Source organism: Cervus elaphus, chromosome 5 (assembly GCF_910594005.1).
Source record: "Cervus elaphus chromosome 5, mCerEla1.1, whole genome shotgun sequence".
Classification (NCBI taxonomy): domain Eukaryota; kingdom Metazoa; phylum Chordata; class Mammalia; order Artiodactyla; family Cervidae; genus Cervus; species Cervus elaphus.
The window spans coordinates 105,053,418-105,081,313 of record NC_057819.1 but is presented as its reverse complement, the minus strand read 5'-3'; the positions used below and the strand labels follow the sequence as shown (position 1 = coordinate 105,081,313).

General features: G+C 50.3%; 1 protein-coding gene across 3 annotated transcripts; it reads left to right on the top strand.

Moving 5' to 3' along the window:
- Positions 1-59: 59 nt before the first annotated feature.
- On the top strand, positions 60-27,787 carry PMP22 (peripheral myelin protein 22). 3 transcript variants are annotated; one of them, XM_043903902.1, is made up of 5 exons: positions 60-219; positions 4,322-4,438; positions 5,617-5,716; positions 20,151-20,291; positions 26,470-27,787. In XM_043903902.1, exons 2-5 carry the CDS (start codon positions 4,361-4,363, stop codon positions 26,631-26,633), a joined length of 483 nt encoding a protein of 160 aa, XP_043759837.1. In that variant the 5' UTR covers positions 60-219; positions 4,322-4,360; the 3' UTR covers positions 26,634-27,787. The 3 variants fall into 3 exon arrangements, with proteins under 3 accessions (XP_043759837.1, XP_043759838.1, XP_043759836.1); XM_043903903.1 differs by lacking the exon at positions 60-219 and adding an exon at positions 2,599-2,778 and having other exon boundaries at positions 4,327-4,438; XM_043903901.1 differs by lacking the exon at positions 60-219 and adding an exon at positions 2,600-2,778.
- The last annotated feature ends 109 nt before the right edge of the window (positions 27,788-27,896 follow it).

Sequence of the window (27,896 nt, the reverse complement as noted above, 5' to 3'; positions counted from 1 at the left end):
ATTGGACCAGCCCCTGAATAAACTGGATGGACGCCTGGTCTGGCTTCAGTTACTGGGGAGCACCACCAGGGCGCATTTCGGGGATCCTGGTGGGAAGCAGCAGGACTAGACCTGCCAGCTGCTGGTGTCTCGGCTGCCCTGTCCTGGGAGGGGCCTGCCTGACACGCGTCTGAGTGCGAAGAGAGCCGCGTGGAGGAAGGGGTGACCCTATTTGGCCTGGTGAGTTGTCTTGGCAGACTGTGCCTCTGGATGGTGTGTGCTCATGATTTACAGAGCACTTGCTGCCCAGCTCCACGCCCTGCAAACCACAGATGGAAAGGATCGCAGGGGAGACAGCGCGTGTGTGTTGGAAATGACCAGAGAATCTGAGGGTTTCTAAAATCCTTGGCTGAGAGCTGGATATACACTCTGGCTGGGGAGGCCAGAAGGGCCCTCTGGGAGCACCTAGAAACTCCGGCACATCCAAAGTTGAAGGGAGGAAGGGGACCAGACATGCCTGCCCTGATTGAAAACAGCTCCACGCACACGGCTGGCCGGTGACCTTGGATTGTAAGCAGGTTGGGGAGAGGCTTCCACTTGTAATGGAGCCCTGGCCGGGACCTGGGTGTGGCCGAGCTGGTGACATCGCCCTAGGCGGTGGCATTTGTCTTCCACAGCTTTGAGCTGAGTGGGTAGGAGGCAGGCGAGGGGCAGTGAAGTGACTGATTGACAGGGATGGGTGGGTTCAGATGTCCTGCAGTGTGACTATTGTGTGACCTGGTTAATGACTAAAACCTTGGGTGCAAAGGAAAGGAAGAAATGAGCTACACCTTACCATGTACGCACTTTTCTAGATGTCTATATTTCATTCAGAAGCTTAGCTGGAAAAGAAGACAAGAAGGGAAGAAAATCCTGAGTAGATATGCTAATATTTATAAAGTGCTTAGAACAGTCCCGGGAACCTGGTGATCATGTCAATGTTGGTTTAATAAATAAAAAGTCTGAATGGCACAAAGGCAGGCAATAATTCCCAGGGCAAACTCAGCCTAGAATATGACCCAGGAGGAAAGTGATCACTCTCATTCGTTTAGTTAGTCCTTCTACCGGGGGCTGATAAGTGATTTTAGTTTAGGGGGTCAGGCTTTCCTTAAAAGGTTGTTGTGAGGATTAAATGTGAAATAATAATAATAGTGACAATTTCTTGGGTACTACTGATCCTTTATTTGGTTCCAGACACTATGCTATTTCACACACTATCTCTTTTAATCAACACCATAACCCTTTAAAATGGGCATTCTCAGTCCTGTTTGCAGATGAGAAAACTGAAGCACCTCGAACCTCAGCAAACTGACCAAATCCACAGCCCTGAGTAAGCAGGCAAATCAGGTTTATTTGAGCCTCCATGCCTAACCACTGGACCACACCACCTCAGAGTCCTGCTAACGCACCTGCCGTATCACCGGGCAGTGAATTCCCAAGGATTCGTCTTTTTAATCTAAGGATTTTTGAAAGACCATTGTTTGAAGAAAATTTCCAAATTATCTTTGCTTGAAGAATGTATAATTAGCTACCACAGGCAGCTGCTTTCAGATAGTAAAATAAGTAGATGGGGGTATTTGAGTCATTCAGAGCGGTGATGTTCTGTGACACAGAGCCTTGGCAGGTGCTGGTGACTTGTGTATGACCTGCTTCGTTGGCAGGCAGACCTGTAACGCCCACCTTCCCGCTCCGCGTTCCTGCATCAAGGCGCGCTCCCAGAGCGTCTTACCCTCTTACCGGGGCGCACCCACCCTGCGCCCGGAAGGGCTATCCTCTCTCCCCGTGACGCTGGGCGGACCGCCTTCAGCCGGGCTATGAATCAGCTGATTTCCCTGGCTGCTCTTCCCCCACCTCAAATGGCCAACTCCCCACCCTGTGGCCGGGGACGCCAGCCCAGACCGGGCACCAAGCCAGCAAACTCGCCTGGAGCGTACCCAGTTGTGGTCTGGATTTGCCCAGCGACCCCCGGGCGCGCTGTCCTGCAGTGGGCCGCCTTTTCCCTCCTCCTCCAACTCTCCCCCAAGCGGGCCCGCTAGATCCGTCCCGGGAATCCGAGGCACCTGGCGCACCGCCTGGGCGCAGACGGGATCGCGCGGGCGGGCTTGGTGCGGGTGAGCCGCGCTAGGACGCCGGGGCAGGCCGGGGGCGCCAGGACTCCAGGGGAGGGATGTCTGCCTGCGCTTAAGTGCCATCTCCCCCTATCCGTGGGAGGGGCATCCAGGATGGGCCTCCGCGTGGGCGCGGGCCGAATACGTGCGCCGCAGACCCCGGCGCTGGGCACCCGCGGGGGCAACCTCCGGTCGAGTTTCCCACGTGGGCGGAGGGGCCAGTATATCGGTCAACTCTTGGTCTCGGTAAAGTCAGCGAAGTCAGGGGAAACGGAGGTGAGAAAGCTGCGCGGTCTGCTAGTTTCCAGCATAAGTCCCAGCATTTTTGCCGTCATCGACTTTCTCCCGGGGCGCAGCGTAAGGCCCAGGCTGTCTCCTGCCCTCCCTCTCTCCCCGCTGCCCTCTCCCCTCCCCGAGTCCCGCCCCCCTGCACACGCTGACCCAGGGACACACCCTACTGCAGCGACGCAGACAGGGCGTTGTTCCCGTTAAAGGGGAACGCCGGGAGCCTCCCTCCTGCCCCTCGCTTGGCGCGCGTAGCCCCGCAGCGCAGCTGTCTTTGCGGACGCCAGCCGCTGAGCGGACGCACGGAGTGTGTGCCCGAGGCAGCTCTGAGGATCTCTGAGGATCGGGGACAGCTATTCTTTGGGCCGTAAGTGCTTTGGCCGGGAGAGTGGAGGAGACGGAGGAGGAATGTGGGCATCTTCCATCGACGGCGCCAGAACGCGCGGAGCAAGGGGGGCTTCGGGCTGGCGCCTTCCCCGATCGCTGGCAGAACACCGCCTGTCTGGCGTCGTTCCTGCGGGGCTTGTAAGGGTCTGGTATGGAGAGCCTGCGGGTGTGTGAATCGCCGGGGGCGCGGGTGCTGATGTCTGGATGTGGGGCAGGGGCGGAGGACTTTTCGTCTCGCTGGAGAGTCGCCTACTCGGAGACTCGCTGGCAAAGCAGTCCCTGCGGTGGACATCTTCAGGGTACAGGGTCCCCGGGCCCCCCCAATTTCTAGCTACATACCCGTTCTTATTTCTCTTGTCTCCCCCCACTTCCTCCCGCCTCCTCGGCATGAGGAGTCACTGGATTTAATTTAAACCTTCTGGGAGACGTCAGAAAACCCTGCTTATTTCCTCTGCACGTTCCAGGGTTTTTTTTTTTTTTTTTTTAAAGTGTTGCTGAAGGAGAGGACGCAGGGGCCTGCGACTGGGTACTTTAAACACTGAAGTTATTGAATCGTTGTTTCTAGCCCAAAACTCTGTCCTTCAGCAGTTCCCTAAACGCAGCTCCGTCTTCGCAAACGTGCGGATCCTCCCGCAGATCAGACGCGGGATGTGAGGTGTGGGGTGAGCACCGCACCGCGGCGGATAGAAGAGGTCCTGCCGGTTCCGTGCGGCGGCACTTATTTCTGGGGGGCTCACCCCGTTACCTCCGCCTCTCCTTCGCACGGACACTTGCTCCCCTCCAGCCAGGCCCCTGAGCGCATCGGCCGGACCAGCGCCCGGGGAGGGCAGGAGGCGCCGGCCCCAGCAATTCTCCCGGGCGGTTCTTTCCTCTTCCCTCGGCTTTGCGCCTTCTTTCCGGGGCCGCGGGTGTCTTTGCCAAGCGGTGCTGGGGTCGGGGCGGCTCCCCGGCGCGGGCCAAACTTGGGTGGAAACTCGGAGCCTAACGAAATGCGGAGCGCTCTGGGGTCTGGGGACCCGGCTCGCCGCCGCGCGCTCTCCCTCCCAGCACGCCGCTGGTATCCCTGGGCCTTTCGAAGAGACCTAGGGCCCTGCCCCTCGCCCCCACCTCCACTCCACCGGGAGAGCGCTTGCTCTCCCTTATCTGCCCCCCTTCCACAAGCTGGGCGGTCCCCGTAGCGCCCGGGTGGGTGGAGGCGCGCTGCAGCCTCTGCTTGGCACTCTGGAAAAACCTCCCCTCCCGGGGAGACTTCGACGTGCGTCGTGCGTACCGCTTGTTTTGTTCCAAAAGCAAAAGATGTTCGGGCCGGCGGACTGCGGGGCGGGGATGCTGCGGTCGACTGCTGCCCTCTCTCGGCAGCCGCGGGGCGGGGTGGGCGGGCGGCGAGCCAGGCCCGGGCATTCCGAGCGCAGGACCCTCCCTCCTCTCCTCCCTCCTCCCCTCCCTTCTTCCCTCCCTCCTTCGCTCGCCGCTCGGGCCAGTTCGCCCGACCTCACGTCCAATTCGGCTGTGTCTCCTGTCAGACCAGACGGAAACTCCGCTGAGCAGAACCCGCCGCCAGAATGCTGCTCCTGCTGCTGGGGATCATCGTCCTCCACGTGGCCGTGCTGGTGCTGCTGTTCGTGTCCACCATCGTCAGCGTGAGTGTCCGGCCGGGCAGTGCGCGCGCGGGGCCGGGCTCCCGGAGCTCACCCCGAGCTTGGCCTCCGGACCACGATTCCCGCCGCGCCCCCTGAAGTTTGCAGACCGCGAGCCTCAGACATCCTCCGGCCTTTTTCAGCTTCTGGCAATCCGCGCCTTTTCAGTAGTTTTTGAGAAAATCAGAGCGGATTCAGGGGAGGGGAGGAAGCAAGCAAGCGCTGGGCTAGATCAGCACGCAGGCCTCTCTTTAAAGAAAGTCAGTGCAGATCCAGGGTCCCCCCTACCCCCTTCATGTGATAAGCTTGTTTAGCGTTTTTCTTGATGGGGCGGAAGAGGGAGGGCGGTGGTGGTTGTCCTTGAGGAAGGAAGTGGAGAATTTAGAAAGGTCTGTTTTTTCTCCAAATGGCATCCATCAGATGGGTGACTTAGTTCATAAAACGGCCTTTAGGACTTGAAACTGGCAAGTTAAAATTAGATTTTCCTTAATGGTTCATAGTCCCAGGTCTGTTTTGTGCTGTGGACAGGGCACCTTCTTAGAAAAAAGCCTTCCCCAGTACAAACAGAACAGATCATTTTGCATTACAAAATCAGCAAACATCCAGCTCAGTAGGTTTTAAACTTATTTTCTTAAAAATGAGCCCAGACTTGGGCAGTCATGCAACGGTGGTCTTAACTTCTTAATATACAAGTCCCAGGTATGATGTTCTTGCTTGGTTCAAAGGTTGAAAAATAATTATTTTGGGGACTGATGCGTTGATTCATCACTTACCAGCATCTTCCCAACATCTTAACTGTACGTTGACAAGAAGTACCAATACGGAAATGAGTTCATGGCATGGGGACTGGCACTCAGGAGATCAGGGGAGGAGAGACAGCTTAGATGCAGGTGTCCTGGCTTAAGTCCATGGCTCCTTCTACTGCCGTACACACCTTGGCACAGAGCAACTCATATTTGTGAGGTTCTTTTCCACTTACAAAGTGCTTTACACTTGCAAAGCCCTGGCCCTCCCCTGGACAAAAGGTTTGGGTCAGAGCACCACCTCTCCCCCTTCTCTAGCACCGTGGGCTCTGGTTGGACAGTGGATGAGGCTGCTCTTTGCCTTGCCTTGGTCTTCTCCCTCCCTCTCTCTGTCACTCCTCACTGCCTCCTCTGACTTAATGCATCTGTTCTTTCTAGCAATGGATGGTGGGCAATGGACACGCGACTGACCTCTGGCAAAACTGTAGCACCTCCTCGATGGGCGGTGTCCAGCACTGTTTCTCGTCATCAGCAAATGGTGAGGATGGTTTTTTGTTCCACAAACTTGTCCTGGTCTGTCGGTGACATGCCTCTCTCTCCAGACTTAGAAGCACTTGTTCTTGGAAGACTCAAAAGCTAGAGCAGTGTTGCTGGGCTGGGGTGAGATGTGGCCAGGGGCTGGGAAGCCAAGATGAAAGGAGAGGGGCGGTAGCTTCACTGGCTAAGCTGAGATCTCAGGGAATTGTGCATTCTCTCTACGTGGAGGGAAGCCCCAGACCTGCCCGCCTGTTCTGCTCATCACTTAGTGTAATTCTTTTAGTGAGTGAAGAAATATGGATGCAGATAAGCAATGATGATGCAAAATCTCAGGCAGATTCTGCTGTGAATTTCAATCCAACAAGCAAGTTTGGTTTGGTGGTGCAATATCCAGGAGTGCCCTGGGTCTTCCTGGTGCAGTGATGGAGGGGCTGTCCCAGGGATCGATGGGCCCCTTTTGGTCTCCAATTACAGGACTTCCTCTCTGGGTCCTGGGCCTCAGCGATCCCATTTAGCCATCAGAGCTGTAGAGTGATTCCTTGTTGCAAGCTGGGGCATTGACACTGTTTGCACACCCCCAAGCCGAGCCCCGGGGTATTTTTACTCTGTCCTCAGCATCTTTGCTTGTGAGATGTTGGAAACCGGGCTTTCTTGGGTTCAGGTTAAAGGGATTATTTGGCAGCAGAAGCACAGTCTTAGATCCTTGCAGTATCCAGAGGGAAGGAGGGCTCAGCAGGGACCTGGGGTCTGTGAATGTACAGAGGCAGTGACAAATACGATGCAGTCTTTTTGGTGGCTGGGAAGTGTCTGGTGGCAGTGTGGACCCTGGCAGGGGCCACAGTGCCTGGTGTTGAGAAAACAGTGGGCCAGGCTCTTCACAGTCTCATGGTCCAAAGGATGTGTCCTCAGCCTGGACATGAGGTTTCAGTGTGGCCGCAGCTGCCCCTTGATCAAATATTTCTGTGGAAGATGCTATAGCCAGTGAGAGAAATCATTTCAGATGCAGTTGAACCAAGCAGGCGGGGCAGTGGCCATTGGTTCTGGCTTCTCACAGTCCAGTTTCACTGCTGGACTTTCCTTCTCTGGGCTGTGTACCCAAATTGTCCCTGAAGCATCACCAACCAAACATCTCTAACCTCAGCATAAAAAGAAACTGCTACAACTACTCAAGGAGGATAGCCAAGCAGTAGAAAACACTGTTTTATGAGTCTGCTTCGCTGGGGGCAAGAAAAGAGAGATCCCAGCCCTTGTGGAAGGGAGCAGTCCTTAATTCTTTTCTCTGAGTCTGTGAAGGATATTGAATTAAAACCACCCTAGAGGCTGCGTGGTGAGTTGGTAGCCAAGTAACTGAAACCCTCAGGAGTGTCTGAGCATGTGGCCGGAGCACTGCTTGGCCCGAAAGCCGCAGCATCCGGTGTCTCCTGGGCAAGGTCTGGCTGAAGTTCCCTGAAAGGTTGAGGATGGGAGGTGCTCTGCTCCCTACTGACACCTGGTGGCCATGCATGGTGACTCCGCCCACAAGGGCTGGCTTTCCCTGAGACCCCGGGTACCCACTCACACCTCCCCCAAGTGGTGTGTGGCCATGTGGAGTTGGCAGAGGATTCTACACTCACAGGCCCGGAAGGGGCAGTTTTGGCAGGCATGTTCCAACCCGGCTGGGTTTCAAGAGGGATGAGTCGGCAGAGGAGCAGGGATCTAAATTGTCCTGCAGCAGGGCAGCGATGTTCGTATACTGCTGGCCTGCCTTCTGCATCTGCCATGGTAGGTTAGGAATGGCTACTGTACCGTCCTCTCAGCAGCTACCAAAGAGGCACCAGTGTTGTTTCAATTGGGAACTTCCCATTGCTCAGCTGGCTCTCTGTGTTCAACTTCATCTTCTTGGATTTGCTGACAGTGACCTTGGAGTGTTTCATCTCGGGTCTTTATCCAAATCCACATTGTTGCTTTCCTGGGGCGGGGAGTTCCAAGATCCTGCTTCTCCCCTACACCTGCCTTCTCGTCTCTCCCAGGAAGGGCATTTTTGAGGAGTCGGACAAGCTGTGTTTGTTTGCACTTGAACTTCTAAGTAAGATGTTCCCATTTCAGCTTCCCCGGTGTCAGTATCTCAGTATCTCTGTTCTTCTAATGGGTCAGCTTGTGTTACAGCCTAAGCTCTGATGGATTTGAAGCCATTAGGCCTCCTTTGCTTTTTGGATTGGGTTTAACCATTTCTGTGCCACACAAGAGGCGAAAAAAAAAGCATAATTAAGAAAAAAATTAGACTGCTTTTACAGATGAACCCTGTTAGTCATAAACCAGTCACCTTGGTTTGTATTTGCTCTTAGAATGTTTCAAACATACCTTTTATTTAAGTCATTGAAAGTAATTTGTTGTTGATACTTTTTTGTGAAGAATATGTCAGCAAGTTTGTTATGCGAAAATACGTTGGTTTACATGACTTGCTATTTTTTTTGAAGGGGCATGTGTTTGTGTGAGTGGTGCTGGAGCCCTGCACCTCTGCAGGGCTTCATTCTTCTTTTTTTTCTCTTATATGAATGGTGCTTGTTACCACATTGACTGCATGACAGTCAAACATCTGTGTTACATAGCTGGAAGGAGGCATATTAGATTTTCCTTGAACTCCTTCTTTGTATTAGAGTTGGTTTTAGATTTCTTACTAAATGCCCTCAACTTCGTCTGCTTTTCAATTATCTAAATGCATTTACATACATTTAGAATATAAATCTCTGGCTCTATCCTGATCCTGGCTGCAGGCAGAGGTGAAGGCCAGTGAGGGAATATTTATCATGACCTTGTTTTGAGTGCCTCTTGGCCCAGGGCCTACAAGGACTTGTAGACTCTGGACTTTGGCCTTGATGGTCCTGAGATCTGTGAGGAGTCAGGAGATCACTGCGGGGGGGATGAAGACAGCACAGGCCAGATGCCTGAGGAGTCGGGGCAGGCAGGCAGAGCCAGAGTTAAGGGGAGGAAGTGGAAGGCAGGTCTCCTGTGGGAGGTGGGATTTGATCCATCCTCCAAAGGATGGGCAGGATTTACATAAACACAGGCAAGGAGGAGGCAATTCCCTGTTGAGGCAATGACATGACCTAAAGCTAGGGGAAAGGCAATGGGGGGATGCATTAGATCAATCAGCTAGCATTCTGGTTGGGATTAAGATTGACCCCATAAAACAAAACATCTTTAAATGGTAGTGACTTAAATAAGATAGCTTATTTCTCTCTCTTTCAAAATAAGTATGGAAATAGGCAGCCTAACATAGATATGGTAATTCCAAGAAACTGTCAGAGCCCTAGGCACTTTCTACCTCATTTCTTTGTCTAATCCTTATGGAGCAGACAGCTGCTACAGCGCCAGCCATTTCATCTCTTCTTCAAGCCACAGAATAGAGAAAGGAGGAAGAGAAGAATGTGTCCCCCTCCCTTTTAATGAAACATCTTCAGATAGACCACACACTTCTGTTTTTGTCTTTTCCTGGAAGTCAGTCACAGAGCCACACCCAGTGTCAAGGGAGGCTGAGCATGGAGTCATTTGACTTCATGGGATGCATGACTTCTTAATTCACAGAAATTTAATAGCAAGCACCTCCCAGTAAGCCTGGCGTGAAACACTTCTCTTCAAGGCTGTGACCACCCCCGGTCCATACCCAGTTATACTCTGACAATAGCTCTGGTGTGTCCTATGCTGTTTCAGAGTGGAGCCAGATTACTTTAGGATTCTGCAAACAGTCCATCTCTGCTGTGTCCTGGGTCCTCTCAGTAGCACAGTGACCCGTGTTGGCAATCGGATGATCCTTCGACTTCCTTCTCTTTCTCTCTACTTCCCCAGTCATTAAGAGCTTTTACTATTTCATGACGTCTGTTGAATCCTTGTTTCCTCCCAGTCTGGTCCTCTCTTCTGACCTCCAGACCAGCCTGCCAGCCACCCACTGGACAGTTCTGCTGGGATGTCTCAGAGGCATCCCCAAACCAGCCAGCCTCTGTCCTCCTCCACCCAGTCTCCCCCTTTGACAGTTTCCAGTATTTTAGTGGATGCTGTCTCACCATCCGGTGAGCTTCACACTCAGAGTCTGCCTTGGATGTGTCTCTTCTTGCTCCTCAGAATCGTCCTGGTCCCACTGGTCACTCGTCATCCCTACCCACATCGCACCAGGGCCACTGTAGCAGCCTCCTTACTCCTGATCTTTCTTCATTGTTCCTCCTTTTGTACACTGAATCCAGGGTGATATTTAAAAATACAAACCTTGTCATATCACTCTCAATTTAAAACCTCTCAGAGGTCCCTTTGGTCTCCATCCTCAGGTGAACATCTTTGCTAAGGTCCATATGTCTACCTGAATGGTCTGCTCCTGTTAAACCTCACCCCATCTCCTCTTGCCTTCATCTTGGAATTTCAGCCTTCTCTCACTTCAGTGATCATGGACTTCCTACCTCAGGATGCCCCCTGTCCTCCTTTCTCCGCTTTCTCCCCAGTCTCCTCCCTTCTCTCCTGGGTCCTTTCATGCAGGACTGTTCACTGAACACCTGTCTTGCAGAAGATTCCACTGCAGACACTTAGGGTGACAGTTCCATTTTACTAAAGATCAGTAAATAAATGATCTTTACTGGTAGATCTGTCAATAAATGTGGATAATCAGGAGGCAGTGATAGGAAGGAGGAAGAGAATAAAACACGGTGATGTGAAGGATTGGGGTGGGGAAGGAATGACCTCGTGAGGATGACCAGGAAGTAGTCAGCCACAGGGACATCAGTGGGCAGATTCCAGACAGTGGGACTCCCAAGGACAAGGTCCCTGGGGTGGGAAGGAGCCTGGCAAAGTTGATGCGCAGAGAACACAGGGGATTGAGAAGCAAGCCAGCCTGCAGGGTCTTCTAGATCCCAGGAAGGACTCTGGGGCATGTGGATGGGGTTCTAAGTTCCATGATTTCATTTAGACCTGCTCTGTCTTGTATACATTTCTCAGCTGTTCTGTTCCAAGTTGGAGTAACAATCCTGTGCCTTTATAAGGCAGAATATGTCAGAAATCTTACAGAGTGGAAGTCCACGTATCTATTTCCAGCAGTAGCAACCTCATGGCCAGCAGTAGGTTGTGGGCAGCCTTAGACCAGTCCTTTGGATTGAAAGTCAGAAAACAATAAGTCTGGCCAGTCTCAGGAGCCCCTCGCTGACTTGAGCGCTCTGTGTGTGCTGGGACTGTATCTCCTGTGATTGCCAGGTTTATCTTGTTTATCCGTTTGGTGGCATTGCCATTTCGGCAAGGACATCAGACCATTTCCTCATCTGTGGCTCAGCTTTTGGTCAACAATTTTAAAAACACAGGAGGCCCTCTGCACTTAGGGGCTCATGTTTTGCAATTTAGCATCTTTGTGGTTCCTTGGGCTAACCCACAAGCTCTGCCCCAGCAATGGCTCTGGATTCTACACGCCCTTGCGAGATGTGGAGGTCCTGGCAGGCAAGGGAGGTGCAGGGGTGGGATGAGGCATCCTGATGCTGGTGTTTCAACCCTTGGAGTCTCTCATCAGATGCCAGCACCTAGGAGTAAATTAGAGGCTTGTGCAGACCTGTGTCTCACCATATGGTGCTGGATGCTCAGTCTTTGCTTTTTAAAAAATGTAAATTGCTTTCCCGGGATTTTACCAGTGTTGAGAAAGCATCCTTTGTAGTTCAGAAGCCGGGATTGGCCATGGGGTGGCTTAAGGGCATGGATGTTGGTTTTTGGTGCCCAAGAAAAGGATGCGTGGCAGGAAGCCTTCTGATATGCGCTCCTCAGCACACACGTAGATTCTGGTGCTGGCAGGGGCTCTAGAGGTCATCAGACCCATCTGCCTGCCCCATGTCACTCACTTCAGACCCCCCTGCAATGAGCATTATATGCTCATCCTACCAGTGATGGGGAACTCACTACCTTTCAAGAGACTCCCTTTCATTTCATTGAGCTAACAGATTGGTCCATTCATCCATTCTTTAACTAGACTGAGTGTGTGCTAGGTACTGGGCATTCTTCCAGAAACGGAGCTGATGGAGCTGAACAAGAAATACCAGTCCCTGCCCCAGTGGATGGAGCTCACAGTTACTCGGGGGAGATGGAGGAAAGACAATGAATGAGTCACTGTGGGCAGTAGACAGTGCTCTGCAGGAGATGGCCAGAGCAACGAATAGCAGGTCGCCATTGGGGAGGAAGCAGCTGGTCACGGAAGGCCTCTTCCTGCCAGAGTCACGTGGACGGAGGCTTAAAAGATGGGAGGGACCAGCTGTATGAAGAACCACCAGAGGAACATTCCAGGAGGTACTGGAAAGGGCCAGGTCCTTAGGCAGGGAGGAGTCTGGTGTGTCCACCAGTGCTGGGCTGGCATGACTGAGTGCAAGGTTGCAGGTGGAGAGGACAGGCTCTGATGCTGAAAAAGCCAGGCTGGACCTACGGAAGGGTCTGGAGCAGAAGGGGGGTGTGATTTGATTTGTGTTTTAAAAACGCATTCTGGCTGATACATTGAGAAGGTACAGTGTCAGCAAAGCACTTGGATTTAGGAATCTGTGGCTCAGGGTAGACGTCTGGGATGGACATTCAGATTTGGGGTCCTCGGTGTCCGCAGGAGGGTATTTAATGTCTTCAGGGGAATTGATGAGAGGAGAGGCAGGAGGAGCAAGGGGTCCAATGTGAGTCTTGTGACATCTGGTGGCTGATGGGGGCAGGAAGGAGCGGGCAGAAAGGTTGGGGAGGAGGGGCCCATGATGTAGAGGGGGCAAACTGCTGTGGGATACTGTCATTAAGATATTACTTAGCTGTGGGACTTCCCTGGCGGTCCAGTGGTTGGGCCTCTGAGCACCCATTGCAGGAAGCATGGGTTTGATCCCTGGTTAGGGAACTAAGATCCCACATGCTATTTGTATGGTACAGCAAATAAAAAAATAAAATAACTTTTAAAAAAAGAAAAATCACTCAGCTGAGGCCACGTCAGTCCCCTAAATTTTCAGTGGTTTCTGGTTGTCTTCTTTCATACCTGGAGAGTTGGACCTCATCCTCAAGGTGTCTAAATCCCTGTCGTGTCCCTGGAAGCTGTGGTTTTATCTTCCTGGGTCTCCCCTTCTCCAGGTGGTGCTTCCTCCTTGCAGTGACCTTTCTGTTGCTGGTGAGAGTCCTCTGCCCCCCATCCCCGCCTATGTTACGTGTTGTCTCTGGACCATAGGCGTTGGCCTCCTGGTGCCACTCAGCTGCTGGCTTATGGTTGGCCTGGCAGGTAGATGCACAGAGAGCAGGGGCTCTCTCCTGTGGCCACCCCATTAATTCTCCTCCCCGCCAGGCTCTGCGGATGCCAAGCCTAAAGAAAGGCTGAAGGATCATTTAACTCCTTAGATTTCAAACATGCTTTTGAATTTCTTGGGCTTCCCTGGTGGCTCAGACAGTTGAGAATCTGCCTGCAATGCAGGAGACCCAGGTTCAATCGCTGGGTCAGGAAGATGCCCTGGAGAAGGGAATGGCTACCCACTCCAGTATTCTTGCCTGGGAAATCCAATGGACAGTGGAACCTGGTGGGCTACAGTCCATGGGGTTGCAAAGAGTTGGACACAACTGAGAGACCAACAACACTTTGAACTTCTCAGCACCCCAGTGGATGGGCACCAGGAGTCCCTGCTTTTCTGCACGGGGTCTGCCTCTCACAAGCTAGTTACCTGGGGCAAGTGCCCTCATGGCCTAATAGGGTGACTGTGGAGGCAAGACCTGGGGTGGTTGCCCATCACGTCCCATGCATCCTGAGTCCTCTCCCCATTCAGGATATAATTGTGACATGGGGGGATCTTGAGTGGACACCGCCTTTGAGCTGGGCCTTGGAAATTGGGTAGAACTTCAGTAGGTGTGGGGAGAGAGGAGAGTGCATGGTTTACTGAGCTTGGTAGGCTGGTGGCTCTTAATTTCCATGATGCTTTGGACAGAAGGCCTCTGATTGTTTGCATATGGAGAATGCCTTTTAAACCCAAAGATCCTGAACCCCTCCCTCCACCAGGCATCCCCTTCTTCTCTGTACATCCCCTACCTCCCCTGGGCAATTGAAATGTCTTTCTCCTTTCTTCCTTTTTGAAGTCACTGTCTGTGGCCAGACTCCACATGTTCAAGTGTTCTTGACAACACCAACACAAGGGGTTCTCTGATCAATCAATTTGGAAAAGACTATTTAAAATCTACTCAGGCTATTCTTTTTAATGGTAAGACTTTTCAGAACCTTGAGTACCTTACTGTACATTGCAGTGTCCAAGGAGGGACGTTAATATACTTGACCATGGAAGCCACTTCCTCTGTTTTTCTGTGTGTGTGTGTGTGTATGTGTGTGTGTGTGTGTGTGTGTGTGTGTGTGTGAGGTGGCTCAGTTGTCTGATTCCTTGTGACCCCATGGACTATAGCCCACCAGGCTCCTCTGTCCTTGGGATTTCCCAGGCAATAATACTGGAGTGGGTTGCCATTTCCTTCTTCAGGGGATCTTCCTAACCCAAGGATCAAACTCACATCTCCTGCATTGGCAGGTGGATTCTTTACCATGGCACCACTTGGGAAGCCCTCCGTTTTTCTGTTTAATCAACAACAATTTTGGGGGACACACAGCCTAACCTGACCCTCCTATCACTAGAGTTTTCCAACCAGGGAATGGAGGAAGCCTGAAATAGCTGGACATTTTCAGTAACCTCGGAACCTCAATGACTGTATTATATTCCCTGTTCCAGTCTGAAGACTAGTGGGAATAAGACTATTGGTGTCAAACCACACCTATAAATTAGACGCTGGAACAAATTCCTCTGCCCACGAGGGTGCCTCTTGGTCAGGAGGGCAGTTAAGAGTGACAGTGTCAGGTGCAGCCTGAGCGCCTGGAACATGAGTTCACTCATCGTCAGCCAGAGGTTTAGCTGGAGTTGAAATGTCACTCAGGATTTGAGTTGAAAGAGCCTCCCCCATGGTCTTCCTCATCCTTGTGAGCTCCTGGCCAGGGTCTGTGGGCTGAAAGACCCCATATGGCTTTCCCCTTTGGCTGCATCCTTGTGGGTCCCAGGGAAAGTGAACCTGGGGCCCAATTTCAGAGCTCCTAGCTGGGTAGGATGGGAAGAAGCTGGAACCCTGGGCAAGGACCACTCAGTCCCTGTTCAGGCTCCTGCCAGTGGGCAAAGCAAACATACAGCAAAGTCCTCCTGGATAGGATGGAAGCTGCTCGCAAGTCAGCAGCCTCTGGAATGACATCCATCCCAAGAAGGAAGGAAAGTGGCAATTTGTGGGATGTCAGTGGGGAGGGTGCCAGGTAGGTCAGTGGTAAAGAATCCATCTGCCAATGCAGGAGACGTGGGTTTGATCCCTGGCTTGGGCAGATCCCTTGGAGAAGGAAATGGCAACTGGCTCCAGTATTCTTGCCTGGACAATCCCATGGACAGAGAAGCCTGGAGGGCTACAGTCCATGGGGTTGCAAAGAATCAGACACAACTGAGAGACAAAACAACAACAACAACAACAACAGTGGGTAAGGAGGTTAGCGGGTGGGTCAGCTGCTTTGAAGACGGCCCAGCATTCTGGACAAGGGCGGCTCTCACTCCCCCAGTGGTGATTCACCCCAATGGCTTCTTCCTCCTGGCTTGGCTTCCCCAGTTCATGCTCTGACTCAACTGCCACTGCCCTTCCTTTCACTCTTGATGGAGTCAGAAAGCTTTTGTGAATTGTCAGAGTGGGACTTGAGGTTGGGCAGGCAGGCACTCGGGTGTGGCTCTAGGCGGGGAGGAAAGGAGGCAGAAGGACGCAGAGGGGCCGGTGCATTGAAGAGGGTTGCAGCCTCCCTGAGCCCTTCGCTTGCCGGCTTGTTGGCCCTGGGCTAAGAATACAGCTGAGGGGGCAGATGTATTTCCTTCATAGCTTAGCTGCTGCGGCGGTAGGAATCTGACCTTTGGTCACTGGGCATCTCCAGCTTTCCCTTCTGTGGCGGGGAGCAGGTCTCTGCTGGCCGCCACAGCCTAGCCCACGTCAGAAAGCTGTCAGCAACCCTATTACCTGACAGGCTCATCAGAACAGCAGGTCTGCGAGGAATTCGGGGGTTTTTAATTCCCGGGCTCGGCACCAACGTTGGAGGTTAAAACGCTGTCACTGGGCATTCCACAGATAGTTGCCGGGCACTGAGCAAGGCCTGGAGAATGACCGTGGGTGCTGGTCATGGGCTCTGCTAATGACCCTGAACTTGCAATTTGAGAGAATAGAGTATCACTGCCCTGGGGCTTGGGTAGAAGTTCAGATTCGCCACCTGGCCTGTTGGCCTCACATTAATTTGACTTTGTATAAAACAGGACTGCAGTGGACAGCATTTTCCTCTGCATCCCGGTCTCTCCACTCTAATCACTGCTTTCCGTACACTGGATGTATTTGGCTATGGCAGAGGTTGGCGTCTGATGCAAAGAGCCGACTCATTGGAAAAGACCCTGATGCTGGGAAAGATTGAAGGCAGAAAGAGAAGAGGGTAGCAGAGGGTGAGATGGTTGGATGGCATCACTGACTCAGTGGACATGAGTTTGAGCAAACTCTGGGAGACAGTGAAGAATAGGGAAGCTTGGTGTGCTGCAGGGGGTCACAAAGTTGGACATGACTTAGTAACTGATCAACAGCAACAGAGGTTGGCAAGCAGATCCAGTGGGGTCCACTGCCTGATTGTGTAGATAAGATTTTATTAAGGTGAACAGGCCACACCCACTCATTTACATATTGAACGAGGCTGATTTTGTGCTAAGATGGCAAACTTTAGCAGTTGCCATGGAAACCATATGACCTGAGAAGCCTAAACTATTTATAGTTTGACCCTTCACAGATAATTTGCCAACCTCTGTGCTGAAGCTCTCATAAGAACTGGTATCAGAATTGTATTGAAATGGGCTCTGCTCTCAAGTGGCATTCTGATTGGCACCCTATAATGGCTTACATGGACACAGTTGTCCACCTTATTCCTTGGTGTGGCGCAGACAAAGATACCCTAAGGACCCCCTCCCCACCCTCCACCATAGTCTACAGACTAATTTACTCTGCTCCTGAGCTCAGCCTTTTAATGGGGTTATTTGTATTGTACAGAGCTTTTATATCAACATTCTTATTTGATCATTACAGTCCTCTGAGGTAGTTGGTCCCTCTTGTTAGCCAGTTAAGCAGGGGGTACCCAGGCCTGTTTTGATGGAGCACATGGCCTAGCCTGGCTGGGGCCACAGCCTGTAGGTTTAAGGTACATACTGTCAGTAGAATTCCTTGCTGCAGAAAGGTTTATTTCTCATCTTGGTTTCTTTATCCAAGGGATTATCTGGAATAGTCTTTTAACATTTCCAAATTTATTTTGGCTGGTTTGTTTTGAATTTCTACTTTCTGTTTTTCTTTAGTTATATTTACATCCTGTGTGCTTTCTTTTGAGATTTATTGAGGGTTTTTTTGTTGTTGCCTACTGCATAGTGGGTAAGACTATCCCATGTGTGTTTGAAGATTTTATCATCATCACTATAGAGACATAAAATAATGTATATCTTATCATATTTTTGATCTACTTGATTTACCTATTCTGAGAGAGGTATGCCGAAGTCTCCCACTGTGCTTGTAGCTGTATCAGTTTCATCTTATACTTCAGTCATTTGTTGCTTTATATTTTTTCCAGGTCACACTGTGCACAGAGGTTTATGACTTTTGTTTCTTTATGATAAACTGGAAATACCATGAAATATCCTATGAAATATCCCTCTTTGGCCATCTTCATCTTTTTCAGTTTGAATTCCAGTTGTCTGATGCTATTATTACTATATCTTTTTGTTAATATTTGCCTGGTGCCTCTTTTAAAAAACGTTTTAACTTTTAGCTATTGTTGGTTTTAGGTATATCTCTCTTATCAGACTCTAGATAGGAATTACATAATTCAGGATGGAATTCTACATCTTATAGTGATTTACATTACTGTGACTGATAATATAGTTGAATTTATCCTACTTTCATCATGTATGTGTGTTATTTATTGTGCTTCAGGTTGAAAAAACTTTCTTCTTCAACTTTGTATTCCCAAAACTCAAAACAGTAGATTTTTAGCCAAGGCCCACTGAATAAAAACTTCCTTGATTCCTTAACTCTGATTTGATTAGAGAACTAACTTATGGAAAATTAACTCAGTTGTAATGAGGTTGGCATTAAAATTCAAGTTCCTGGTAAAAGAAGTTTTGAGAAGAATTTAGTGACATTGTTAAATTTAAGAGACTTTTCCTATTGATGTAGTTTTAACTTGTATGATTTTGAGTTTTCTCTAAATGTGAGGCCTGGCAGAAGTTTCTGTTATTAATGAGAGTGGAGGTAGAGACTAAGGAAAAGATCGCAGAATTGGAGAAAGAAATCTAGATGTTGCCTGCACCAACTGTGCTCCTTCTAAGGGTGTGCCTTGAAGGACATTCCCCATATGATCTCTGTTTTAGTTCTATACTTAGTTCTAGATTTATTTTTGTGGCTCAGATTTCTTTATGTTTCCAGCTTCACCTACCAGACTGCTGGATAATTGCTTTATTCAAAACGTAGAGACTTCCCTGGTGGTCCAGTGGCTAAGACTCCATGCTCCCAATGTGGGATGCCTGGGTTTGATCCTTGGACAGGGAACGAGATCCCACGTGCTGCAGCTGAAGATCCCACATACTGCAATGAAGATCCCAGTGCAACCAAATAAATAAATTAAAACAAATATTAAAAAGATAATATCACGGCGGCAGTAGCTTTGTTGCAGACTGCTCCTCCAGAAGAACCACTGCACTGGGTGTGAGTGAGTGAGTGAGTGATAGTCGCTCAGAGTGAAGGTCACTCAGTCATGTCCAACTCTTTGCGACCCCATGGACTGTAGCCCATCAGGCTCCTCTGTCCATGGAATTCTCCAGGCAAGGATACTAGAGTTGGTTGCCATTTCCTTCTCCAACTATACTGGGTGGAGTGGTTCAATGAGAGATATAAAAATGAAGTCAGGATGGCTCACAGCCCATTAGATATCCTTTTCTAACCTTAATTGACAAAGAAATTGCAAAGATTAAAAAAAGCATATGGTCCATCAAGGTAGAAAGAACACCAGACTAGAACCAAGGGCCTCCCAACCTTGGCCATGCCAATGGGGCTCATTCGAACATCTCCGGAAATCTCTCTCAGTACAAAGGGCCTCGGTTAGCTGATCCCACAGGCTTCTTCCAACTCTAAAATGCTTCCAAAAGATTCTTCCAATCTTCCATGAAACTCTAGTCACAGTTCACCTAATCAGCATCCTTGAAATTCTTCCATGAACTACTTGCAACTCAAACCAGGGTCATCTTCATGAGGTACTGATGATAAGCCATCCAGATTTCACACTTTTTTCTACTGTGCTAAGCATAGGCATGTATTTTTCTAAGCCACTGCACATTAGTCTGTTCCTGACTGTGGAGGAGCAGACCCTGGGTCTTCTCTAACTGATCTTCCTTGTTTAGAGCAGCACCCACCCCCAGGATTCTTTGGCACTTGGAAGGAGGGAGGCAGGAAGGAAGGATGACAAGGACCCTGGAGGTCTCCAGGGAGAACCTGGCGGGTTCCTGTCTCTGATGCCAAACCCAGGTTTTTGCCTCTTGTCAGTTTCTTCTGGAATTGACATTCATTTGTAGTAGATGGTGAACTACAGAGTTCTCTTCCTTGCCTGAATTTCAGTTGGACACTTGGAGATTTGATCTAAGGCTGGTGGTTCAGCTAAGATAAGGAAGTGTCATCTGTGCTCCTATCTGATGACCAGACTGAGCGCTGACTGCTCTGAGATGAGCTGGGAACAGACACAGTGTAGCTGAGCGAGTGGTTCATAGCTAAATAAAGCATACTCTTCCCATCAGCATCTTCTTCCAACTTTCTGCAAAATTAGTCTTGGCTCCAACGTCATTTTCTTCGTCCCAGCCATCCCCAGGATCTCTCTGACTCCTTGGGGGATGCTGACATTTTGAACGGTGGTTTGGAACTATTCTCAGAATCCAGGGGCTCCAAGAAGCCCTTCAAACCCCCTGAGGACAGAGAGAGAGAGGAGGCAGAGGGCAGGGTTCAGAGCCCCTTGAACACAGGCATATCTGTGTAAGTAACTCATTTGGCTAAAAGACTGGAAGGAAATTTAATATATTTTAACTTGATTTTAGCTCCTTGTGGTGGGACTGAGTATTTTCATACAGCCTTTTCTTAAAATGTCTACAGTTAAACATGTATTAATACCTCTTTTTTTTTCCTCCAAAAGAAAGCATGAACTAAAGAATGACTTTTGAGAGTGGGAAAGTGAATAGCTTGAGTTTCATTCAGAAGAGGGCAGCTGTTCCTGCCTGGGGGTGGGTGTGGCTTTCTGCTGCCCAGGCCACGCCCCATGGCAGAGCCCCGCCCCCCTGGCTGGCCAGGGCTGCCTTTTCCTAACCCCGTGTCTCCTCTCCTAGAATGGCTGCAGTCTGTCCAGGCCACCATGATCCTGTCCGTCATCTTCAGCGTTTTGTCTCTGTTCCTGTTCTTCTGCCAGCTCTTCACCCTCACCAAGGGCGGCCGGTTCTACATCACTGGGGTCTTCCAGATCCTCGCTGGTAAGTTGGAGAGGACAAGTCCCCGTGGGGGGTGGGCTCCCCAAGACTGCAGGCAGGATGGTCAGTCAGGGGGGCGTGGCTCCAGAATGACTGACGTGCGTGAGTCCGCCCCCTGGATGGATTTCATACTGCACAGGCGTGTGTGTGGGTGTGAATCTGGGAACTCTCCATGGAAAGGGGTGCATGGGGAATAGGACTTAGGGGCTCTGGAAGGAGGGTCCCTAACCGTGGGACAGAGCTACAGTCCAGGGTGCATCCTCGGAGGTAAATGTTGAGAGTGTCCATACAGCAGAGGCCAGTCTTGAGGCTGGATTTCTGTAGCTCTCATTGTGTGCCCTGGGAAGCAACCCTGCTCCAGTGTGGTAATGGCCTGGATGTACTGCCCAGATTGCTCTAGGGTACATGTCTCCCTCTCTAAGCGGTGGTGGAGCCACCTGCCAAATCTTTCTCTCCTTTACTCCAGCCCCTGGAGTCCACTGGGCTCCTGTTTACTGGCATCTTCCTTTTGTGTAACATGTAATGCATGGTCAGTTCCAGACATGGGGCCCTGACACCAAGGTCTGCTCTGCCCCCTCCCTGAAACTGCCTCGAGCAACCCCCTTCGCACAGGTTATTCACATGTGTGTGACGCCTTCCCGCTCTTGCCTCTGGATTCTGGCCCTTCTCTCGCTTTGTTGCCTCTTATCCTTCTGTCCATCGATGACCAGCTGACTGAGTCCTCAGGGCACCAGAGAGACATAGGAGGTGGATGTGGTGGATTCTGTAGTCCAGGCTAATAACCCACAAACCCTGTATGTGCTGGAGTACATCTGGGGACTGTGAAGTATTCTCAATTCTGACCCTGGATTGGGCAGTAGGTAGCATCTCTTGTTTAGTTGCTGGATCCCAAGCAGTCATTGGAGGGTTGAAAACAGCCCACATGTCCTAGATGGATGGATGGGCGGGCAGGCAGATCTCATGGCTTATGCAGGGCTGTATGACAAGACACAGCCTGAAGTTGGACATTGATGACCCTTTTCTAGAAGACAGAGAGTCCCTTTTCCTGGAAAAAGGAAGTAAACTAGGAAACTGCTTCTCCTCAAATCCCTAAATACAGCAGGTCAATGTGCACAGTTTAGAATTTCAAAATCAAATAGAGCTTGGCTAGTTGCACAGGTTTCATTATACCAGCTAAGCTTCTCAGGTGTTGCCAGTGCTATTAAATTACTAATCTGCCGTGAGAAATCATTTCTGGGGATGTTAGGAGCAGTGACCATCAGTCACCCCATTTCCAGAAGTAACAGAGAACTGGGATGTATTCTGAGATTTCTTTTTTGGCTCCCTGTTTACTGTTTGATATCAGAGGTGATCATCTCCTTTGTATCAGTGACTGTGTCCTCAAGAAAAAGGGACACAGACTTAGGAAGCAGAAGTTTCATAAAATATTTATATTTGCTCTATACACTCTTGTTATGTTACTGATAAATAAGCTGAGACTAGGAGAGGCTACATGAAAGTGCAGCTCATGCAAGGACACTGGGATGTCCCCACTTCCTCCCATCCCACATGGAATGAATATATTTAGAGATTCAGGATCCACTTCAGTTTTTAATGAACACAACATCCAAGGCAGAAACTGCTTTTTATGTGATCTTTCATTGAACCTGATTGACCATGGAAGATGAGTTCAAATCTACATCCTTTTTGATCTCCAAGTTCCCAAACATCTGTGATGAATGAGTCTATGTGTCAGAACTGATGAGTAGTCAGACTGAAAACATCAGATGGGGTGAACTTACTACTGTTGAAGCGGCATCTCAAGGCAGGGAGTATGTTATCTTTTTTCCTCTGAGGTATTTTAGATTAAAATTCTCTAACAATGTCTTTTTAGCAAGGTCATTTTCAGTCAAAACTAGAGTCCAGAGATGAGTACTTCCTTGCAGCCTGACTACTCTTAGGCATTGAGTTTTTCTAATCTAAAGTTTATTTACTCATTCCTATTTGTTTCACCATTTGGATTCTTCTCCGAACTCAGTCCAAGCTGTTCAGTACTCTGTCACGAAAACCTCTAAATTCAGAAGCACTTGATTTGTTCTTGCATTATCCCTTCCAAATCTAGCTTCTTATCTCTCATGAGACTTCATTTTCAGTTATTGGTTTGTCCGCTTAGCAGTCCATCTGTGAATAGGAAGTTACTGAATTAGAAATGTTGATCCAGAATAGCAGTTGTACTCTATACATCTATGAGTGTTCTGTGTTTGTTCCCTCCAGGCAGAAGAACCTGAGAGGGGTCTAAGAAACTTTAGCTCTCTAGAATGTTGCATTTGAACTTGCTGAATCATCTTTCCACTCTAGTTGGGATCTAAGAGAGTGGGGACTTCCCTTAGAGATTTCGTGACTTTCAGCATCTGACAACCCTGCTCTTGTGTGTTTCTCCTCTCATGATCGAAAGGATCCAGTAACTAGGGAGATTGCGAACAGTGACTACAGTCATGCAATTAAAGGATGCTTGCTTATTGGAAGGAAAGCTATGACAAACCTAGACAGCATATTAAAAGGCAAAGACATCACTTTGCCAGCCAAGGTCCATCTAGTCAAAGCTATGGCTTTTCCAGTAGTCATGTATGGATGTGAAAGTTGGACCATAAAGAAGGCTGAGTGCCAAAGAATTGATGCTCCTGAACTATGATGCTGGTGAAGACTCTTGAGAGTCCCTTGGACTGCAAGGAGACCAAACCAGTCAATCCTAAAGGAAATCAACCCTGAATGTTCATTGGAAGTACTGATGCTGAAGCTGAAGCTCCAATACTTTGGCCACCTGATGTGAAGAACTGACTCATTTGAAAAGACCCTGATGCTGGGAATGAGATGGTTGGATGACATCACCAACTCAATGGACATGAATTTGAGCAAACTCCAGGAAACAGAGAAGAACAGAGGAGCCTGGCATGCTGCAGTCCATGGGCTTGCAAAGAATTGGACATGACTGAGTGAACAACAGCAACAAACTAGGGAGACAGTTCGGGGAGGGTTGTTGGTGATAAAGGCTGGTGATAGCCTGAGAAATTACCCCTAAATATGAAGGAAAAGATCAGAAAAGCAAAAACAGCCAAGCAGTAAACAAAAAGAAGAGTAGAATGGAGTAAGGAAGGAAGGAAAGTAGGAAATAGGTCCACAGTCGTGGGGTGCGGTCCACAGGCAGGTCGGCCACCGTAGGCAAGGTCCACTCAGGGCAGGGCAGGTGCTTCTTCAAACACTGCAACCTGTTGAGTAGAAGCCCCCAGAATCTGCTGAGCATCCCTGGGGCTGTGCAGCTGGAGGGTCTCTGTGGAGCTTCCTGTTGGAGGGCCTGGCTATGTGGACTCCAGACACGCACGTGAGTGTGCAGGGAAGGCAGGTGAAAGGTGTGTGGAGCTCTTCAGCTGGCTGCAGACCTGGGAGCTGTCTCTGCCTGGCGCTGCCTGTCTTGCTGCATCATCCCTTCTCCACTTATAATAAGCTGAGAGTTTCACCTGTAAGAACTATCTTTCCTTGATTACATATTTCTCAGTTTGGCTGTTTCCTGGAGACGTTTTGAGAGGCACCCTGTCATCCTCTTTGGTGCTTCTCAATCTTAGCTGTACATCAGAATCACATTTTTTTTTAAAGGGGGGTGCTTTTAAAAAGGGATTTCCAGGGGGCTCAATGATAAAGAACCTGCCTTTCAATGCAGGAGACGTGGATTTGATCCCTAGGTTGGGAAGATCCCCTGGAGGAGAAAATGGCAGCCCATTTCAGTATTCTTGCCTGGAGAATCCCACGGGCAGGGGTGCCTGGCAGACTACAGTCCAAGGGGTCGCAAAGAGTCGGACACAACTTAGCTACTGAACAGCAACAAAAGGGCATTTAGAATAAAAACCCAGGGCCGTTTCTGTTCTGAGTGGTTTGAAGTTGGAGACCACGTTTAGAAATGTTGGTTCTGGGTGACTCATCCCAGCTGTCATCCTGGCCGGGCCAAGATGGACATCTAGTAAGGCTGGGGGTGGTGTGTGAGGCTGCAGGAGTCACTCGGAGGCTGAGAGTGGAAGGAGGGACAGCGGCTTATCTATTCCACGGGAACCTTCATAAATGCATCACCACCTACTGGTGGCTGAGAATGCGAGCCACAGTCCCCTTACGGGGGAAGTGTTTGACTTTTCGGGATTCGTGTATAGCACTGCCTGCTCTGTATTCCAGGGCATGTCTGTTGCTTTGCACACAGACAGCCTCCTAATGATATATTCCCTAAAACATCAGTCTCCCGACAACAATAATTAACAAGTGTGTCTCTTCTTGTTGGCTTTGCAAGTGCATAAACTTACGGCTTCTTGAAGCGAAGCACAAATTCCTTTACTTCTGAGATTCTCCCAGGGCGGATGTCATATAATTAAGCCATCGACTCAGTCACTGCACTTGTGCGTCCTGTTTCTCTCCCCCCTAGGTCACAGATGGAGTGTTTTCCCTTTGCTGTTTTCTGTTTGCTGGGGAATTCTGGGACCAACTGTTCTGCACAGGTGTCATGGCATTTCTCCATGCTGGGTGGATATGGGCCCCATCTGGAAGCCCTGCCAAGGGGGTGGGCACTGTCCTATCCTTCAGATGCTCTGTTTAAACCTCCCTGTCCCTTGGTCAGGCCTCCCCTTTGAGAGCTCTGCCCTCATTAGGAGGTCAGACAATGAATTAGCACACTGTTGAGGTGAGCCATAGACCTCAAGGCAAAGACAGTGTGTCTCCAGCAGGTCAACACTGCAGTTCCCCTCCATGACAGTTCACCAGCTATGACATCCCCATGGACTCAGCTGTCTTTGCGTCTCCTGGGCTTTCAGGAGGTAGAAGGTCCTGGAGCTGACCCCCCTGGGGTCCCAGGCCTGCTATGTGGCTCTCTTAAGGGGCGGGGGGGCAATGCAGTGGGAGTCTCCTCTCTCAGACTTGTAGAAGGATAGTCTTATCGGGGCGCTGAACGTGACACATTCCCACCTCTGCACTTTGTTCAGACAGAGCCACAGTGTCCAGTGAAATAGCCCAAATAGCAGTGAGGTTAGATGTAGGTGGTCCGGCCTAGGGGCCCTGGACCCACAGGCATTCCACATGCTTGCTGGACTCATAATAGAGTCACTCAGAGCCTGTCAAAGCCCCTGTGTTCAGGAGGGGACAGAGTGGCCTTTGTGCTGCTGGGGCTGGGGCGCTGACCTCACTGGACCCCTCCCCGCAGGGATGCTGACCGTCCTCGTGGGCAGGGACCGTCACGCTGGAACTTGCCTGCTGCGTGAGGTCCCAGGTGGAGGTTTTTCTTGTCCCTCCCACCCCAGAGGCTGCATGGTCAATGAAACAGGGGTGGCCTCACCAGCCTGCCCATCTGAGACCTTCTTGCCTTCATCTGGGCTACAGACCAACCTTGGGGGACCACGGGGAGTCAAAAGGGACCCAGCGCCATGAAGCTTGTCTGTGACGGCCTCCTCTCTTGGCTGTGTCCTTCCTCTTGTGTTCCTCCCCCCACCACCCTGTTCCTCCCCACGTGTTCCTGTCTGCCTAGCGGTGCTCACGGGCGTCGTTGCTCTGTCTCTGACGTAGTGATACTGCCAAGGGGGTCATCACAGCCTTCTGCCCTGTGCTTGGCGTGAGTCCCACTCAGATAACGATAAAGTGTCACTTTCCGTGGTTTCAGAGACTGCTACCACCCGTCTGTGGAGCGCTTCCCAGCTTCCAGGGGCTCCACAGCCAGCCATCCTTGCAAAGAGATGGACTGGCGTCTCTTGCCACCTGAATTCTCGCTGGTGCCCTCATGTTGACTGGCCATGGGTGACAGTTAAGGGAGATGAGGCAGGAGGGAGGCTGAGGGGCCTGTGAGCTGGGTCAGGCGGACTGGACGCAGAGAGACTGTTCCTGGTTCCTGTACCTTCCTGTTCCTCCTCGCAGTTCTGGGTCTGGTGGCAGATTCCTGCCTGAGATGGACTTGCTTGCCTGCAGCCTACATCCTTCCCCCTAAGAAAGAGAGAGGGGTGCCCTGGTGTGTGTGTGTGTGTGTGGTGTGTGTGTGCAAGTGTGAGGTGAGCTAGAGTCTGGGGGAAGAGCAGAGCGGGTGGGGGAGGTGCCCGGGGTCTTGGGGAGTCTGGGTTGGGGGTGGCGCAGGGTCCCTGCCCCGTGACCCCTCCTACTCCTAACTGGTCCCTCTCCTTCCCAGGTCTGTGCGTGATGAGTGCGGCGTCCATCTACACGGTCCGGCACCCGGAATGGCATTCCACCTCGGACAACTCCTACGGCTTTGCCTACATCCTGGCCTGGGTGGCCTTCCCCCTGGCGCTTCTCAGCGGTGTCATCTATGTGATCTTGCGGAAGCGTGAATGAGGCCCGGGGATGGGACGGCCGAGGCTCTGAGCTCACGTGGGGAGGGAGGAAGCAAACCAGAAGCCAGGAAAACAAACAAAAAAACGAGCTAGCCAAAAAACCCAAACTCAAACCAAACCAAACAGAAAGCAGTGCGGGGGGCGGGGGGGTGGTTAGTGTTGATTGAAGATGTATATAATATCGACGGTTTATAAAACCTATTTATAACACTTTTTACATATATGTACATAGTATTGTTTGCTTTACGTGTTGACCATCAGCCTTGGGTTGAACCTTAAAGTAGCTAAGGAACTTGACATCCTAACCATATAATCAAGCTCAGTTTTTTTTTTTTTTCGTTTTTTTTTGTTTGTTTTGCCCAGAAAGAAAGTAAGCCCATCAACGCCCCTTCCCCTTCATCTGAAAGAAGTTACCTCCCTCCCACTCCACCTCATTTAGAAAACCAAAGTGTGGGTAGAAACCCTGAATGGCCCAAAGCCTTTAACTGTGGGTGGCCCTCTGTGTGACACAGACATGTGCTGCCCATGCCTCTGTATGCAGCCTTACCTGCACTCAACAGAACCCCCAAACTGGAGCCCTCGGAGGATTGCGGCTTGTGGCTTTGGAATCCTTGCCCTGGAGAGGGCAAGGTGTCCCCAGTCACGTGTCTAGGTTAGAAATCGGTGACAACAAACCTACGAAGTGGTGCTATGTATTTACCATTCCTTACGATCACTAATCATCTAAACGCCTCACTGGAAATTCAATTAACAATTTTACAACATAAAGTCGAACGGAGACCTGAATAATTCTGTGTAATATAAATGGTTTATAACTGCTTTTGTACCTGGCTAGGCTGCTATTATTACTATAATACATAACTACGCACTGCCTTTATCACTCCCACATTTCCTTTTGGTCGGAGCATCCGGACAAGCTTCTAGACCCCCTGGGACGGTGGGATCCCAGGATGCAGCGGAGTCTAGACTGTCCTCTGCCTCCAAGGACTGTCTGGCAATGACTCGTACTGGCCACCAACTGTAGATGTATATACGGGGCCCTTCTGATGCCAAGACTCCAGACCTTGTTTTTTCCCTCTTTTTTGCTTTGCTTTTTCTGATTTTATACCAACTGTGTGGACTAAGATGCATTAAAATAAACATCAGAGTAACTCACTGAGCTCTCATGGGTTTTTGTGGGCGAGGGTGTGAGGTGTGTGTTGGAGCAGATGGAAGAGGGTCGTGAAGCTGCTGTTGGGTAGATGATCTGGGTTGTAGTTTGGTG